Source organism: Polypterus senegalus, chromosome 2 (genome assembly GCF_016835505.1).
Source record: "Polypterus senegalus isolate Bchr_013 chromosome 2, ASM1683550v1, whole genome shotgun sequence".
In the NCBI taxonomy this organism is placed as follows: Eukaryota; Metazoa; Chordata; class Cladistia; order Polypteriformes; family Polypteridae; genus Polypterus; species Polypterus senegalus.
Window position 1 is genome coordinate 100,260,118 of NC_053155.1, and position 18,286 is coordinate 100,278,403.

Genomic DNA, 18,286 nt, shown 5'->3' on the forward strand with positions numbered 1-18,286 from the left:
TCCAAACACTTATGAAGATACGTTTGGTCAGAGTGTGCAGTGTGTCACTTCTCCATAACATCATAGGTCGGCATGACATACACTACATATATACCACAGCGTAAGTATGCGTGTATGATTTATATTATATATGCATACACATCCTCATTTAGAAATCGGCCAACGCACCAAGCTGTGCTGGGCAGATGTCATATCTATTTTGTTGTATGGAGCAGAAATGTGGTGGACAAAGAAATCCATCACAATAAAGACTCAGACCTTTACAATGTCATGCCTGTAAAGCACCTTGCAAATTCACTGGCCTAAAACTATTAACCATGAGGATTTACGAAAGAAAACTCGGCAGTGCCCAATCAAAGAAGAGACTGTGACAGGAAGATGGATGTGGATTGGCCATACTCTTCAAAAACCCACCAACAATATTGCCAGACAGGCCCTAACATGGAACCCTGCAGTGGAACAGAAAAATAGGAAAGTGAAATAATTCATGATGAAGAGTAGTAGATAATGAGGTCGGACTTATGGTATTAAAACAAAGTCAGCGGGAGGTGAGGACACAGAAATCGGTGGTGGGCAGCCATTGAATGTCCATGCGCCATGTTGGAGTGAAATAAAAAAAGAAAGATATACGGTAATATGTAATTCCTGCTGTTTTCTTGACTTCATTCCCTTTACTTGACCTCCCTTTGCAATAATCTTTCACCCACAAAGGTGCACTTTCTTGTAGCTCATTTTGTGAATGGCTCAGTTACAGTTATACTTTAAGATCTAAGCTATTCTTTCTTCTGGTAAAAATTTATTTTGTAAGGATTTAGACAAATATTTTATCATTTTACACCATCAATATATCTGACCATTCAGATGATTAAATGTTTAACCTGTCTGCCAAACTTGATCTTTATGAGCCGTAGTATACCAGTGATGAACTGCAGCAGCTTGAAGAGGAGAGAAGAGCGAGACAGAAAATTAGAGTGGTGAAAATTTACAATCTGAGGTTACAGGGCAGGTCAAGGCAACCGATGACTGGTGATGCATACACGGAAAATGTACAGTAATACCTTTACGTTAGAGAGTGATAGCTGGAAAACCCTGGGCAAGGCTCACTTTGGCCCTTGAGGCCTACATTTGTGTTACTGATGGAGAACATATTTCAAACCATTATCAGTCACTTAGTTCTTGAGACATTTTATCATCTTCAGAGGTTAAACTGTAAGCCAGGATGACAAAACGGGTATCTTTCAGTAGAATACATTTATTCGTCGTCTTAGTCGTATCGGAAAGTTACTTGGCACTCATGCATCAAAGCTCCAGGAGAGCCTCTAGAGTTTGCATGTTCTCCACAGGTTCTCTGGGAGCTTTGATACATCAGTGCCAAGCAATTTGCCTCTCCAGTATTTGTGAGTTAGTTTCTCCCAGTCCTCCTCCCATACCTCTAAGACATGAAAGTTACAATGTGGCCTAGTAAATTTTATTCTTGTACACACAAATGTACTGTTCAATAATTCAAACATGAGCTTCAGAAAAGGCCAATGGGGATCTTTTTTTCTTTTTTACTGAGGTTGCAAGAATTCATCCTTGGAAAAGTGGGGGTCACTAACTTATCAGTCAGTTCTGTGAAGGACTTAATTTGGGGTCAATGATGAAAACTGCTGACATTTAATTTAGATTTTACATCCTTGATATGGGCATTTTTATTTTATTTTATCTTTTTGTTAGTTTTATTTAAAAGCAAATAACAATCCATGCAATTAAATTAAACTTAACAAAGCCAAAAGTCATCCCCCACCCTAAAGAAAGAAAGAGAGGTGAGCCAGCAAACAAAGCTGTTCTGTGGTATGGACATTTTTAAACCATTTGAGATGAAAGGCAATGAATATCCTGCTAAAAAGCTACAGATATGGGCTTTTCTTTATCATATTCTACCCTAGCACTTCCGTTTTGCACCAACTGTTGTTTACATGAAATCTCCAGCCTTGCTGTTCGCTGTAAACAGGGAAGCAAATGTGTACAGTAGGTATCCTACTGTCAGGAAAGATAGTGCCAAGAAACGGTGATACAAATTGCTTCCTGCTTCACTCTGTTGTCATAAACACGCTGCAGAAACACTGAGGATGTTTTTTGAAATTAAAATATTTGGAAAGCTTTTGTTTCACATTTTTCTGGTGTTCCACAGACTGGTATTTTATGGTGCTGGAGGAGACACTGGAGTTTTTTTTTGTTTGTTTTCTGTTTTTTTTTATTATGCAAATGTCAGAGGCAAATGTATTTATTCCACAATTTTTAAATAATGAATTTGATGTCAAAAATAAAGAACTTCTTCTTCTTTTTTTGTGTGTGCTGTGAAATCCTATTCACATTTTTGCCTTTTGTATCATTTTTATTCCACCCTCACATGCAGTAGAGATTTTTAAGATTTATATTAATGAAAAACAAAACTTGTGCTTCAAAGTGTATTCTATGATATATTAACAAGCTTAAGAAAATCCAACCTGTAAATAGTAATGGCAGTGATAGCGCGTGACATTATGAACACGCCTGTGTTCCAGTAAAGGTCATAAACACAATTTCATTGTTCTTCCATTTGTCACTGGTGAGCTAAGCTCTTGTCTCTTTTTGACCAACAGGACCTACTGAAGCACACCCCAGAGGATCACCCAGACCACCCTTTCCTAATAGATGCTCAGAAAAATATTAAACAACTAGCTGAGAGAATCAACAAGGGGCGAAAGAATGCCGAGGAGGTAGAAAGAGAAACACGAGTGCTGCAGGAAATAGAGGCGCACATTGAAGGCATGGAGAATGTAAGTTTTTGTGTGCCTTGATGCAGACTGGCTGCTATTGATTATTATTTCATTGATTTATTATTTTTTAGTGCTTTTCATAAGGCGCACTGTCATAAGTTGCTTCATAAAAAAAACCAGAGCAAGTGGAGTGCAAAAATACAGTTGATAAGGGAGAGAATTTTTGAAGAGCCTACAGGAGTGAAATTGGTGTATTTGAGCAAATGAACCAGTGACTGCAGTAGAATCAGAATTCGCACAATACGAGTCAGTAAGTGAATCAGTCATTTAAAGTATAGCTGATGGAAATTTAAGACCGAAATAATGAGTCTTCAGACATGATTTGAGAAAAACCCACTTGTAGACCTTCATAAACAGATCTAGGGAGAGACTTCCAAACAGTCAACGTGAGTGGGTTTCGTGTATTTCAATTGTTAGTGTCAAGCAAGAAATGGTAAAAAATTAAGAGCCCACATTATCAGTAACAGAGTTTTAAACTTAATATGATAGAACAGTCTTGTGTAATTGGGCCACTTGACGGTGACGTGTCTGTCGTGCTAATGTGTCAGAATTTTAGAACTAACATTTTGAACCTTTTATCTGTTGTTAATACTTTATGCAAGAACACCTACCTATAAAAGTAAAGCGAGGTAATTTATTGGTGAAATGGCTGTGCAGTTTACATTAAAGAAGTGGAGTCTTGGTAGCTATGACATATTGCTGGTGAAAAGAAGTTCTGAGCAAAGCTCAGCTTGCACTGAAGCCTGATGTTTGTAGACTGTTAGTTAAATCTAAATAAAAGACAAGTGAACTGAGTTTGCCGTGAGTATCTGATGAGAAGAAGTCAAACATCTTTAGTTGAGCTGGAGATCCTAAAAGAGGCATTTCAGTGTCCTCACTGGTAAGAAACTGTCATCAGCTGGCTTTAAGAGAAAGTGAGAGGCTTCAGTGGACATCTCCAGTCAGGTAGCAGTGGCTGAACCAGTACAGTAATGGCAGAGCATTACCTGAGCTGTAAGGGGAGCGATTTCAGCCTAGCACATGCTGCACGCCTTGGCACTCAAGGAGAATGGCATCCCAGTGATACCTCTGTTACAGTAAAGCAGGAATATCTGGAATAGATAGAAAGGACATTACTGCAGTTTTTCAGTTACAGCTCATTTAAGTATACTGTTATTATTACTGTATTTCTTTCTTTAATAGAAATTTTATCCAAGGCAGCTTACTATAATAATATAAATTTATGCACTGTGTTTGGAAATTACATTAGCTATTCATGTCTGATTTCCGTGTAATTCAGAACAACTCTGCCGCCAGCTTATTAACTTTGCCAATTTTGCTTCCTTTGTTTCTTTCAGCTTTTAACTCCTCAGAGGAAATTTCTGCGACAAGAGATAGTGGTAGAAGTGGTAAGAGTTGTTTTGGATTTGCTTCAATCATCATTTACATTTATGTATGATCTGAAGTGTGGTTTGCAAAAATCCTTAGGCAAAAATTTTCTTCCAGATGAATTAGGCCTACCATTCCAGTATGCACTTGACCTAATCATTGTCTGTTTTTTTCCATCACTGTGACTCTGACTTTTGTGTTGCAGAAAGCAGTTGGGGGCAAGAAGGACCGTTCACTGTTTCTCTTTACCGACTTGCTTGTGTGCACGACACTAAAGCGAAAGTCTGGATCTCTCAGACGCAGCTCCATGAGCTTGTAAGTTGACAGAGGGACTGCTATAGCTTGTGCCCTACAGGGCTTCTAAGTTGCCATAACAATATTTAGAACTGCACTCTACTGCCTTGCAATTTTCTCAGTATTTCTTACCAGGACTCTTCACTTTTTCCGGTGAATGTACTCAGTACTTCATCTAATAGGAACTATGACATTTAAAGTTGGGAGAAATGCAGAATAGCAATGTATATAACAGATGCTTCAGTTAGACCTTCCGAATGTACAGGAGAAAATCACAGTTCTCAGTTATATGTTTGGACGTACCGTAGATCCCGTTATATAAGCCGAGAATTTCGTCCTAGATTTTTGGCTTGGAGTTTAGTTTCAACACAAAGGTTTCATTTTACCAAACTTCTCCACAATCACTTCCTGGTTTCCATCAAAAATGCCGGCAGTCTCAAATTCTCGCCGATAAACATGATAAATATACCTGAAGAGACACATTTAAGGAAATTTAGAAAATTTTGCTTGGAGTAGGGGGTCAGCCTAAATACCAGTCATTGGCAAATACATGTAATTTAGTAGGTAGGGAAGGGGGTCATCTAATATACCGAGTCGGCTTGTATTCCGGGATCTACGATAAATACATTATCCATCCATCCATCCATTTTATAACCCGCTGAATCCGAATACAGGGTCACGAGGGTCTGCTGGAGCCAATCCCAGCCAACACAGGGCACAAGGCAGGAACCAATCCTGGGCAGGGTGCCAACCCACCGCAGGACACACACAAACACACCCACACACCAAGCACACACTAGGGCCAATTTAGAATCTCCAATGCACCTAACCTGCATGTCTTTGGATTGTGGGAGGAAACCCACGCAGACACGGGGAGAACATGCAAACTCCACGCAGGGAGGACCCGGGAAGCGAACCCGTGTCTCCTAACTGCGAGGCAAAATACATTATAGTGTGTGAAAATGAATTCAACCAAATTCACTGGCTTATTGATATTGTGGTAATATCTGGAATTCAAGAACAATAGGTTCAGGACACCCTACTATCGTTAATTTTAAGAATCAAATGTGTGTGTGCTTGCCATTCCCTAATGACAACTTTGATTTTAAAGGTGTGTGTCTTTTCATTTTTTTAGGTACACTGTAGCAAGCGTTATAGACACATCAAGCAAATACAAGCTACTGTGGAAGCTGCCTTTAGAAGATATGGAAATGGTGAAAGGTTGGGCTTTATGTTTTTATTTTATTTGTCATCTCTGTGCCACTCATTAACATTAAAGTATATTGACCTGTAAGTTGAAATACCGGAAACGGCCTCAGTTCACAATTTTAGCTGGAATATGAAAGCATCCCTGTGTTCCAGACAGTTCTCACAGGTTTTACTGCAGGCCTTGGTGGGATAAAGTGAACAGCTCTGAGTGACCCACACTCACAGACTATTAATTCTATGGCATATGCTGTGCTTAGGATGACTGAGGACGTATTTGAAGGACTGTTGATTTTTTTCTATATCTAAGTCTCCTTATGATCAAATGAACCAGGCTCTTGCATTACAAGAACAATGCAGTTAATTTCTTTCCTCATGGTATCAGAAACACCTACTCTGAGAGATAATCCCACTTCTGTTTTCAGGTACTTCTCAAGCAGCCAACCGCGAGAACATCCAAAAAACAATCGGACGTCTTGATGAGGACCTGAGCACCCTGGGGCAGATTAGCAAACTATCAGAGACCCTCAGCTTTCCCCATCAGGTGAGCTGCTGCTAAAGAATGCTCCATGTATACCTTGGATCCACAACAATACGAGTGAAAGTTGGGTTTTTCCCATCATTAGTGTTAAGTCATTCACTTCTCTGTATGACTCCAGTAAGACAGCAGTGGGCTTGTCCTCATTCTGAATGTATTTTTGTGTGCCTAACAATATCAGAATTTCCATTTTTCTGACTGAGTTAAATTAGCTCTAATTGTACTTATACTCATCAGATCCTTTGTGGAAATTAAATGAACATAGATGGCGTACCTCTTATTTCAGATGCTTGGCAGGCATCAGCCTGAAGGAGTAGAAAATCTGGTAGAGAAGAAGATTTTATACCTAAGTGGTACATCATAAAACATGGAGATAGACTTAGAGGAAGATGGGTGAATGTCAATATGTATTTTGTCCAGGAAAAAAGTCAAGGGCCCTTTGTTAGGGTTCAAGATAAAAAAAATAGGCAAACCGGGTTAAAGCTTTGTAAGCATAGTGCAGAGCCGGAGAGAAGGGGCTATGTAGTGGATAAAATGATTGAGGAACACTGACTCATTTAAAAGGATTCTAGTTCAGGTTTATTTTTTGAATGGACAGAGGCCTTCATGCTGAGGTAAACATAAGAGACATTAAACAGGAGGCAAGGATTATCTGGTTTAGATAGTACAAATATAGATGAGAGGACATATTTTAGAGTTTTAGGGAATTTGAATAAGTGAAAAAGAAGGTAATGTTACTTATTTACAGGAAGCAGTGTTAGGTGAAGACTCACTGGAAGAAGGTATGTAGTTAAGAAGATCAATGTTTGCAGATTATTATTTAATTCAGGATGGACCAAAGCTCACAAGGAACTTCTTCCTTTTGTGCAGAGCCTGGATGATGTGATCAAAGACCTAATGGCAGCAGTTCACCGTGAACTGGCAGAGAAGCAGTCTCTTTCCTTCAGCATGACTTTCCCACCTAACAAAGTGGAGCTAACCACACCATCCATCGAGGGAACATTTGTGTTTGAATTTAGCGGACCTGACACACGCAGTAACTTTGAGCAGGCCTTTGAGGATGCCAAGAAGAAGCTGGGTATGTCTCTTATGCACTGCTATCTCATTGTAACATCATGAGAAGATGTGTATTAGCAAATGTAGTTTTAGAGAAAGTCTGAACAGACGCATACAAGCAAGCCACTATAATATAATTAAATTATGTTTTGTTATCATGGCAACATGTTGCATGTTGGTTGGACAAGAATTTCATAGTAACAGTTTGACTGTCATGACATACTTCTACCACAACAAAAGGACATTTGTGTGGATGTGAGTGTCACAGTTTACAGACCAACCGATTAACAAAATTTGATAATTAACAGGCGACTTATAAAAATGGGAATGCTTTCCTGAAAGTTGAGAGATTTCACCTAAACCCAGTGGCTCCTTTTGCAAAGAGGGCTGATAACTCATGGAATGAGAAACAAGGACCATAACCAAGATGTTCTTGAATCTGTCCCGGTAGATGTCGATTTACTGATGTCCACACTACAAGTTTGGAGCTGCCAGCAAAGATTTTTTGTGTATTCATTTGCAAAAATGGGCCTGTACTTTTTTATCTATTTGTAATATTTCATTACAATTATTAAATTATGAAGTATGAAGACAAACAGTACTACAGTGTAATCAACTCTGACCAGATGGGCCTGTTATTAAAGAAGACATTTTTTGTGAATTGCTGGTGGCATGTTTTTTGTGAAAAATTAGTTCCATTGTTTCTGCATTTTTTTCTACAGTCCACTGACTAACATTGATACTCGCATTCCAGATGCACACCCAATGCCAGCATGATTTCAGTCTTACCATTATATTCCAGGCCAGTCCCACCCTAGTCTTCTGTGTGTCCAGCGGACAATGAAAGTAGTGGTACAATTTGTGGTAACCTTGTTTTGATAGCACTACTTATTTTCCTGACCGGCCCAGATCTTCTTTCTTTGAAGTATTAACTGTCCATTCCAGTTTCTGATGTCTGTCCTCCCATGTTTCCCCTAAATACTTTATTTTACCATTTTAAGGCAAACTGGTGAACTGTGATAACTTTGAAACATAGTGCAGGTCAGCCTTTCCTCTCTGGTTATCCAGATCTACCCTTGAAGAAACAGAGTAATTGTGCTTTGTTATTATTTCCAATCTCACAATCGAAGCCTTTTTATATTTAAATTTGTGTTTATTATTTATGTAACTTGAAGTATTACATTTAGCAAAAATGAGTACAGTACTTATTTTACGTATTATATATTATTAAGAATCAAACCAGCTGCTTATTATTTTGTAAGTGACTTCAACCCATCATTTAGTTTGAACAGGCACAGGTTAAAGTAACATTAAATTTTGTGCTCCCCTATGCAAATTTTTATTTGAACCTAAGAAAGCATTAAACTCCCCTTTAGATATCCAACTATCCATCCATTATCCAACTCACTATATCCTAACTACAGGGTCATGGGTCTGCTGGTGCACTTTAGATATTTGTTTAGATATGAGAGCATTTCACAAGTACATATGCCAGTTGGCAGGATTCAGTTCTGTGAAATAACACCACCTATGATTAATGAGTTAATCAGAATCTAACTGCACAGCAGACTTAATGAAGGAATTGTACAGTGCCATGAAAAGGTGTCTGCCCCTTGATTTCCTGCATTATTTCATATTTTCCATAGTGAATTTGGCCAGATGTTCTGTGGGTTGTAGTGCTTTGTGAAAGAGAAAAAGGGTCACAATATTTGGCACTTTTCACATTTTTGCTATATGCAAGGTAATAAAACCTGCAACTTTCAAGTATGAAAAAGCTTTTGAAGTCCCAAACACACTCAGTCGATTGGTTACTAATCAGACCTGATTTAGGGCAGCCATACTCAGTATAACTGAACAGAATGAATTTGTCAGCACACGTGTTCATGCCACATCAGAAATTCTTTTTATGTTTGGTGGGGGTTGGAACTGGTGGTATTCATCTGTATCAGTCTAGAAGGTTGACCAGTGTATTTTTTTAAAGCACTGGGACTCCACTAAACCACAGCCAGAGTAATATTCTCCAGATGGACAATTTTTGTGATGGTAGTCATGAGGAACACTTGAAAACTATTAAATCAACAAAGATATATCTGAGCAACACTGAGAGATCTACAGGCTTCTCTCACTTTGGCTAAAGTCAGTATTCATGACTCCATTGTCAAAAATGTGCTGACTAAAATAAGCTTCATTGTGTAGCAGGCAGGCAAAAACCACTGCTCACTGTTAAAAACATGAATGCTTGTCCCTGACTTACCAAAATGACCTCTCCATTATCCACAAAAGTTATGGCGCAGTATCTCCAATGTTACAAAGATCAAACGTGGATCCATTCGCCCAACGTATGTCTCACATCTACATTCCAAAGTAAGGTCTTGCACCCTTACATGGTGGCAATAGTGTCAATTCTTTAACTATGCTTTACTGCATTAGGACCTTGGATGACATGCTACCATTGAAGAGACCTTAAATTGTCAGAGAATATCATGCCTTCAATCCATGTGCTGAAGCTAAATTTTCAGTACTTCTGGTTCAAGCAGCAAGACAATGGTCCAAAACCCATAAGTATAGTGTGTGTATATATATATATATATATATATATGTGTCTATATATATATGTGTGTGTATATATATATATATGTGTGTATATATATATATATATGTATATATATATATATGTGTATATATATATATGTGTATATATATGTGTATGTGTGTGTGTATATATACAGTAATCCCTCCTCGATCGCGGGGATGCATTCCAGAGCCCCCCGCGATAGGTGAAAATCCGCGAAGTAGAAACCATATGTTTGTGTGGTTATTTTTATATATTTTAAGCCCTTATAAACTCTCCCACCCTGTTAACATTATTAGAGCCCTCTAGACATGAAATAACACCCTTTAGTCAAACGTTTAAACTGTGCTCCATTACAAGACAGAGATGACAGTTCTTTCTCACAATTAAAAGAAAGCAAACATATCTTATCTTCAAAGGAGCGCGTCATAAAGGAGCGCCGTCAGGAGCAGAGAATGTCAGAGAGAGCGCGGAAAGAAAAGCAAACAATCAAAAATCAATACGTGCTTTTAAGTATACAGAAGCGATAAAGCGGCATTTTGTAGAGGAGCGTCCGTGTCCTCTGTGCAAACAGCCCCTCTGCTCACACCCCCTCCGTCAGGCAGAGAGAGTGAGAAAGATAGAGAGAAGCAAACAAGCACAGCGGAAGCATATCTTATAGCATTGAGGAGTTTTAGTTAATATGCAATACATGCTCTGATTGGGTAGCTTCTAAGCCATCCGCCAATAGCGTCCCTTGTATGAAATCAACTGGGCAATCAAACTGAGGAAGCACGTAACCTAAATTAAAAGACCCATTGTCTGCAGAAAGCGGCGAACCAGCGAAAAATCTGTGATATATGTTTAGATGTGCTTACATTTAAAATCCGCGATAGAGTGAAACCGCTGAAAGTCAAAGCGCGATATAGCAAGGGATTACTGTATATATATATAGATAGATATAGATATCTATGTATATATATATTTATTTATATATATACAGTGGTGTGAAAAACTATTTGCCCCCTTCCTGATTTCTTATTCTTTTGCATGTTTGTCACACAAAATGTTTCTGATCATCAAACACATTTAACCATTAGTCAAATATAACACAAGTAAACACAACATGCAGTTTTTAAATGATGTTTTTTATTATTTAGGGAGAAAAAAAAATCCAAACCTACATGGCCCTGTGTGAAAAAGTAATTGCCCCTGAACCTAATAACTGGTTGGGCCACCCTTAGCAGCAATAACAGCAATCAAGCGTTTGCGATAACTTGCAATGAGTCTTTACAGCTCTGGAGGAATTTTGGCCCACTCATCTTTGCAGAATTGTTGTAATTCAGCTTTATTTGAGGGTTTTCTAGCATGAACCGCCTTTTTAAGGTCATGCCATAGCATCTCAATTGGATTCAGGTCAGGACTTTGACTAGGCCACTCCAAAGTCTTCATTTTGTTTTTCTTCAGCCATTCAGAGGTGGATTTGCTGGTGTGTTTTGGGTCATTGTCCTGTTGCAGCACCCAAGATCGCTTCAGCTTGAGTTGATGAGCAGATGGCCGGACATTCTCCTTCAGGATTTTTTGGTAGACAGTAGAATTCATGGTTCCATCTATCACAGCAAGCCTTCCAGGTCCTGAAGCAGCAAAACAACCCCAGACCATCACACTACCACCACCATATTTTACTGTTGGTATGATGTTCTTTTCTGAAATGCTGTGTTCCTTTTACGCCAGATGTAACGGGACATTTGCCTTCCAAAAAGTTCAACTTTTGTCTCATCAGTCCACAAGGTATTTTCCCAAAAGTCTTGGCAATCATTGAGATGTTTCTTAGCAAAATTGAGACGAGCCCTAATGTTCTTTTGCTTAACAGTGGTTTGCGTCTTGGAAATCTGCCATGCAGGCCGTTTTTGCCCAGTCTCTTTCTTATGGTGGAGTCATGAACACTGACCTTAATTGAGGCCTGCAGTTCTTTAGACATTGTCCTGGGGTCTTTTGTGACCTCTCAGATGAGTCGTCTCTGCGCTCTTGGGGTAATTTTGGTCGGCCGGCCACTCCTGGGAAGGTTCACCACTGTTCCATGTTTTTGCCATTTGTGGATAATGGCTCTCACTGTGGTTCGCTGGAGTCCCAAAGCTTTAGAAATGGCTTTATAACCTTTACCAGACTGATAGATCTCAATTACTTCTGTTCTCATTTGTTCCTGAATTTCTTTGGATCTTGGCATGATGTCTAGCTTTTGGTCTACTTCTCTGTGTCAGGCAGCTCCTATTTAAGTGATTTCTTGATTGAAACAGGTGTGGCAGTAATCAGGCCAGGGGGTGGCTACGGAAATTGAACTCAGGTGTGATACACCTCAGTTAGGTTATTTTTGAACAAGGGGCAATTACTTTTTCACACAGGGCCATGTAGGTTTGGATTTTTTTTCTCCCTAAATAATAAAAACATCATTTAAAAACTGCATTTTGTGTTTACTAGTGTTATATTTGACTAATGGTTAAATGTGTTTGATGATCAGAAACATTTTGTGTGACAAACATGCAAAAGAATAAGAAATCAGGAAGGGGGCAAATAGTTTTTCACACCACTGTATATATATAGATATATATATATATATATAGATATATAGATATATATATATATATAGATATCAGAAAAGATGAAGAAAAAGTCCAAGCCTAACATCCATTTTGATCACATGGCAAGAACTGAAACAAGGAGTTGAAAACCCGAAAAATATTTTTTTTTCAAAAAGGAATAGGGCAAAATTCTTTACAACAGTATTGCCACAAGAAATTTGGTTGAACTTATTTATTACTAAAGGTAATTTAAGCAGTTCCAAACAGTGTATATACAGTTTATAGCTTTATCCAATTTTACTTAATGAATTCAATTCAGTTTTTTGACATCATAAAATTGTGCCAACATGAATTTCTTTGCAAATGAAAGAAATACAGAAGGCAGAAGCTTAGCCTTATGGTGCCATGACAGTGCCATAGATGATGAATCAAGCCTGTAAGTCTCTAGGTGGAACATAGCATCCTTAGACAATGCATCACTGATACCTACTATAGCCCATGTCATCTAATAGTCTCCAGTTAGATAATTAAATTGAAAGAAAAATCTATAAAAGTAAAGACAATTATGTGAGTAAAATCATTTTCACTAAAATGAATGCAGATGGCATCACTACAGTGTGAATAGAACATCCATATATTGTAGTCTAGAGTCTAAGGTTGAGACCAAATAATCATGAAGTTATATATAGTCTAATTAATAGTTAAAAGAATGTGTTCCCCTCTGCTTCACCACCGAGTCTGGTCAGAGTGCATCAATTGTGGCTGGTGAGCAGGGTGCCAAGCTAGTCTTTCATTGAACACATTCTTGACACACATTCATTGAGAACATGTCTTTTTTATTTTTAAAGCACTGAATAAAGATCACTGGGACCCAGAGTTCTTGAAGGCTATACCTATCATGAAGACACGAAGTGGAATGCAGGTAAAACCCAAAGTTTTCCAGTTACTGACTCTTAACAATATCACATTCTGGTTAACATATGGAAAGTATTTTCTCTCATGTGCTTTACTTCCAAGAGGGCCTTCTATTTTTTCCAGTGTGTCATTCTCACCTTTATCTCTACTCTAGTTTTCCTGCGCCTCTCCCAGCCACAGCTGCCCAGATAACATGTATGAGGTGTGGGTTTGTAACAGTGATGGCTACGTAGGACAGGTGTGCCTCCTGAACATTAAGAACGAGCCCACCGTAGAGGCGTGCATCGCTGTGTGTTCAGCAAGGATCATCTGCATCGCTGCAGTGCCAGGCCTCAAGGCAAGGTCAGTATTCCTTACAGGAGGTGTTTGAGCTATGGCACGGCCCAATGGTGTCACATTGCCACATTTTTTTGTGACAACAAGCACCTATTTGATTCTGGAATTGTTATTACTTATTTGTTTTAGTAAGGTACGTTTTATACTCCACAACTGGTTTTAAAGTTTGAGTACTTTTTCTGTAACAAACATTACATTACTAGTAAAGCAAATCAACAAGAGCTACCCGTATAACTAGAGCATCGAGTTGTTTTTTTTTGGCAGGGACCGTGGAGATGCCATATTGTGTCCTCCCTGCACAGAACCTACTGCTGGATCAGAGCAGAGGCTCCACATTTCAATCTCGGGCTCTTCCCTGGAATTGACGAACCCATCTGAGAGAACAGAACGAGAGCTGGTGCCCTTTGACAGTGATGATACTGATGATGAATCCTCTCCTAGTCCTTCTTCCACGTTGCAGAGCCAGGCCAGCCAATCCACTATTGCCTCTAGCTTTGGTTAGTCCATTTTCACTAAAAACTATTAAAACTTTACTGAAGCATGTATCCATCCATTATTCAACCTGCTATATCCTAACACAGGGTCACGGGGGTCTGCTGGGGCGTATCCCAGCCAACACAGGGCGCAAGGCAGGAACTAACAGGGTGCCGGACCACCGCAGGGCACACACACACACACACACACCAAGCACACACTAGGGACAATTTAAGATCGCCAATGCACCTAACCTGCATGTCTTTAGACTGTGGGAGGAAACTGGAGCGCCCGGAGGAAACCCACGCAGACACAGGGAGAACATGCAAACTCCACACAACAAACTTGGGTCTCCTAACTGCGAGGCAGCAGCGCTACCATTACGCCACCGTGCCGCCCCTGAAGCATGTATATTATTTTTTAGTAGCATGAATGTATTAACTGAAGGAATACTTTTAATTTACAAAGTATATTGCATAGTTGGCATGGCTTCATCCTCATGTGCTAACCACATTTCCTAATGGTATGCCCTGGCCAGCCTTATAGTATTTGAAAGATTTTGGAGAAAGTCTAGTTGGTTATCAGCGATGCTATTTCCAGTTTTACTTGGGTATGTCCCCTTCTTTTTACTCCCCACCATCCTTATTTCAGTTATTTCAGGCTGAAACCCAATGGCAGCCAAAAGCAGACGTTTTCTGGTAACTGGAAACTATACTGGTTGTTACCAGAGCTCCAACTCACTCGTAATACTTTTTTCCTGCACAGTGATATTTAATGTTTCATGCATTTTCATATGCCATTTATGTTCTACACACACACACACATTATGGATCTCACATCTGCTCTTTTCTTTCCACTTTCTCCACAGTGGAGGAAACAGCCAGCACTAAAGACACTGCAGCAGAGACAACAAGCTCAGACGAGGACCAAGATTACACTGCCATTCCCAGTTCATTTGGCCCATCACGGCTGAGCAGTGAAAGCCCATTGGATGGCCGGGCAAGGAGACGCTCAAGCAGGGGATCTTTCACCAGGGGAAGCCTAGAGGACTTGCTGAGCATTGATCCAGAAGCCTACCAAAGTTCTGTGTGGCTCGGGACAGAGGATGGCTGGTAAGGAAGTGTTAGTTTAGAGACCATGCTACACAGCCTGTGTTGGGAGGATTGGTGGCTACACTCAATTGACAGAAGCGCCAACCATATTAAAGCCAAGTTGGAAGACGTGTTTTGTTTCAGTCAGCTGACTATAGACTGACCGTTCACGCAATGCAGTAAAAAGCCATGATGTTGTGGAACCTACTGGCTTTTTTCTTTTTTTTTTTTTTGTTTTTTTTTTAAATAAGTGTCACTACTTAAGTATCTCATTGTCAGATAGCCAGTAGGTGCTAGGTTGGAGAGCACAGTGATGATCAGAGTACTTCAGACCAAACAAGTTTACCAGAGACGTCACACCCAGCCTGTGCCCCTGCAGCTTGATTCTTAATGAACGTACAAGTAAGCCTGCATACGGTTAGCAGCATTTCTTTTTCCAGTTGTGTTTTATGTCTACCATTGTATGTACTCACATTAGCTTTCCACGATTAGCTTGTGCTGTGATGTCTTCACACACATACAGCAAGTAAGTCTGCAATAGAAGTCAACTCAACTGAATAACCTCAAGATCAGCAATGTGTAGTGATTTCAAATACGGAAAGCAACTATGACCGTGTTATCTTGTAAATGATTCGCTAAAATCTTTACTTTCTACACTTGAGAACAGCTTTCATTTGGTTGCAACCTGCACCTGGTTTACTTGTGTCTTGTACATACATGGATGCTGCCACACTCCTTACAATTGCTGCAGAAGGTGACAGTGGCCCATGAGGTATAAGAAAATTTGAGTAACAACACCTAGCAATCACCCCTATAGATGCGATTTATTGGCTGCTGGGAACTTGAAAAGACAGCAACTGCTGCTGTGGACAATCAGGTCTGGACTGTGGGGTGGTGACAGGAGAAGTGCAGAGCACAGCCTATGAATTGCGTTGTCTTGATGCAATCTGTAGTTAAAGAATGTACAATAGATGGACAAAATAATCTGATTACCAATGCAGCAGATCTCTACATGCTGAATGCTCCTCTGCATTAATCAAAGATCATTTGTCAGTATGTGCGCAAAAATTTCACAAAATTCAGTTCTCGGCCCACATTAACCAGGCCGGTTCCAAATTCATTGTAATGTGAGTTTGGTTTGCTTTTTATCACAATAGTGGAAAAAGGTCTGTACCTTTTCAAGTCACCCCACAGCATCTCAATGGGATTCAAATCTGGACTTTGACTTGGCCATTCCAGGACTCTCCATTTCTTCTTTTTCAGCCAATCTTTGGTTGATTTACTAGTATGTTTTGGGTCATTGTCATGTTGCATGGTCCAGTTCCGCTTCAGCTTTAATTTTCTAACTGATGGTCTCACATGTTCTTCAAGCACCTTCTGATACACAGTAGAATTCATCGTGGATTCTATGATGGTGAGCTGACCAGGTCCTGCTGCAGCAAAGCAGCCCCAAACCATGACACTTCCACCTCCATGCTTCACAGTTGGTATGAGGTTCTTTTCTTGGAATGCTGTGTTTGGTTTACGCCAAACATGTCCTCTGCTGTTGTGTCCAAATAATTCAATTTTGGACTCATCTGTCCAAAGAACATTATTCCAGAAGTCCTGGTCTTTGTCAACTTTATCTCTGGCAAATGTCAGTCTGGCCTCGATGTTTCTCTTGGAAAGCAAAGGTTTCCTCCTTGCACACCTCCCATGCAAGTTAAACTTGTACAGTCTCTTTCTGATTGTAGAGGCATGTACTTCTACATCAACAGTAGCCAGAGCCTGCTGTAGTTCTCGAGATGACACTTTAGGGTTTTGGAGACCTCTTTTAGCATCTGGCGGTCTGCTCTTGGGGTGAACTTGCTGGGGCGACCAGTCCTGGGCATGTTGGCAGTTGTTTTGAAAGCCCTCCACTTGTAGACTATCTTCCGGACAGTGGAATGGCTGATTTCAAAATCTTTTGAGATCTTTTAAATCCCTTCCCAGACTCATAGGCTGCTACAATCTTTTCTGAAGTCCTCTGACAGCTCTTTTGTTCTCACCATGGTGCTCACTCTCACTTCAACAGTCAGGAGCACACCAAACTAAATGTCTGAGGTTTAAATAGGGCAAGCCTCATTCAACATGCAGAGTAACGATCTACTAATTATGTGCACCTGGTGTGATATACCTGTGTGAGATCTGAGCCAATTTCTGTAGATGTCCTCTGGGTGCCCACACATGTAATCAAGCCCTTCAACAAGCACAGTTACAAACTCCACTTCTGTCCTTGACTTATATGGTGTAGCACAGAGTACAAGATGTGAAGATTGTGATTCACACTTGTCTCCAGTTGTGAGGTAGCGATACTGCTGTGGCATCTCTGGAGTCTCACTTAATTCTTTGCAGCTTAGTTTGACACTGCAAGTTTGAGGAGGCAGCTATAAAAATGTTGCTTGCAGTGTAAAGGATCTTAAAGCTGACAATTTTAAATGTTTTTCAGATGTGTTCCTTTGTCACTAATGAGGAAGGAAAGTTGCTGCTGTTGGCTTATTGAAATACAACAAGACATTTTAGCACACAATAGTCCTGTGTCTGTCAACTCAAATATAAGCTGTCACTCATGCACAATTGTTAAAAGACAAGACACATTGATATGCATAAAAAACCAAATGTGACAGGCAACCTAAACATCACATAACCAACCAAATGTGACAGGCAACCTAAACATCACATAACCAAACAAATGTGTGAACTTGTATTGGTCAGGCAATTCAGCCATTTGACACGGTCTCTGTATAACATTTTATTGAATTAGTGCAACACCTGAGTGACATTCAGAGTCGTGCAATTCTGCAGGAGTCCTCAGGACTCCATTTAAGCTTTGAAGTGTGGGGTGTCATTTTACGGCTACGTAAGGGAGTGTAGCTGGTACAGAGCAGAAGCAAATGGGACAGGCAAAATGTTTATCAGGCAACTTTTAGCAAAATTCAGAGCCATGCAGCCCTCTAATCTGAGGCTTCTTTTGCTTTTTAGGAATCCGAGTAATAAGAGTCAAGGGTCATATGGAGCAGGAGCAGGACCCATCCCAGCAGCCTGTGGGTACAAGGCAG

General features: G+C 39.9%; 1 protein-coding gene across 1 annotated transcript in view; it reads left to right on the forward strand.

Annotated features, from left to right (window-relative positions):
* LOC120523196 (rho guanine nucleotide exchange factor 17-like) overlaps positions 1-18,286 on the forward strand; it is a 277,419-nt gene that overhangs the window by 238,639 nt on the left and 20,494 nt on the right. The window contains exons 6-15 of the mRNA XM_039744253.1: positions 2,625-2,801; positions 4,139-4,189; positions 4,375-4,484; positions 5,599-5,684; positions 6,095-6,213; positions 7,078-7,285; positions 13,242-13,315; positions 13,463-13,650; positions 13,909-14,141; positions 14,987-15,230. Of these exons, the coding sequence (XP_039600187.1) occupies positions 2,625-2,801; positions 4,139-4,189; positions 4,375-4,484; positions 5,599-5,684; positions 6,095-6,213; positions 7,078-7,285; positions 13,242-13,315; positions 13,463-13,650; positions 13,909-14,141; positions 14,987-15,230 (1,490 nt within the window). The remainder of the gene's footprint in view (positions 1-2,624; positions 2,802-4,138; positions 4,190-4,374; positions 4,485-5,598; positions 5,685-6,094; positions 6,214-7,077; positions 7,286-13,241; positions 13,316-13,462; positions 13,651-13,908; positions 14,142-14,986; positions 15,231-18,286) is intronic.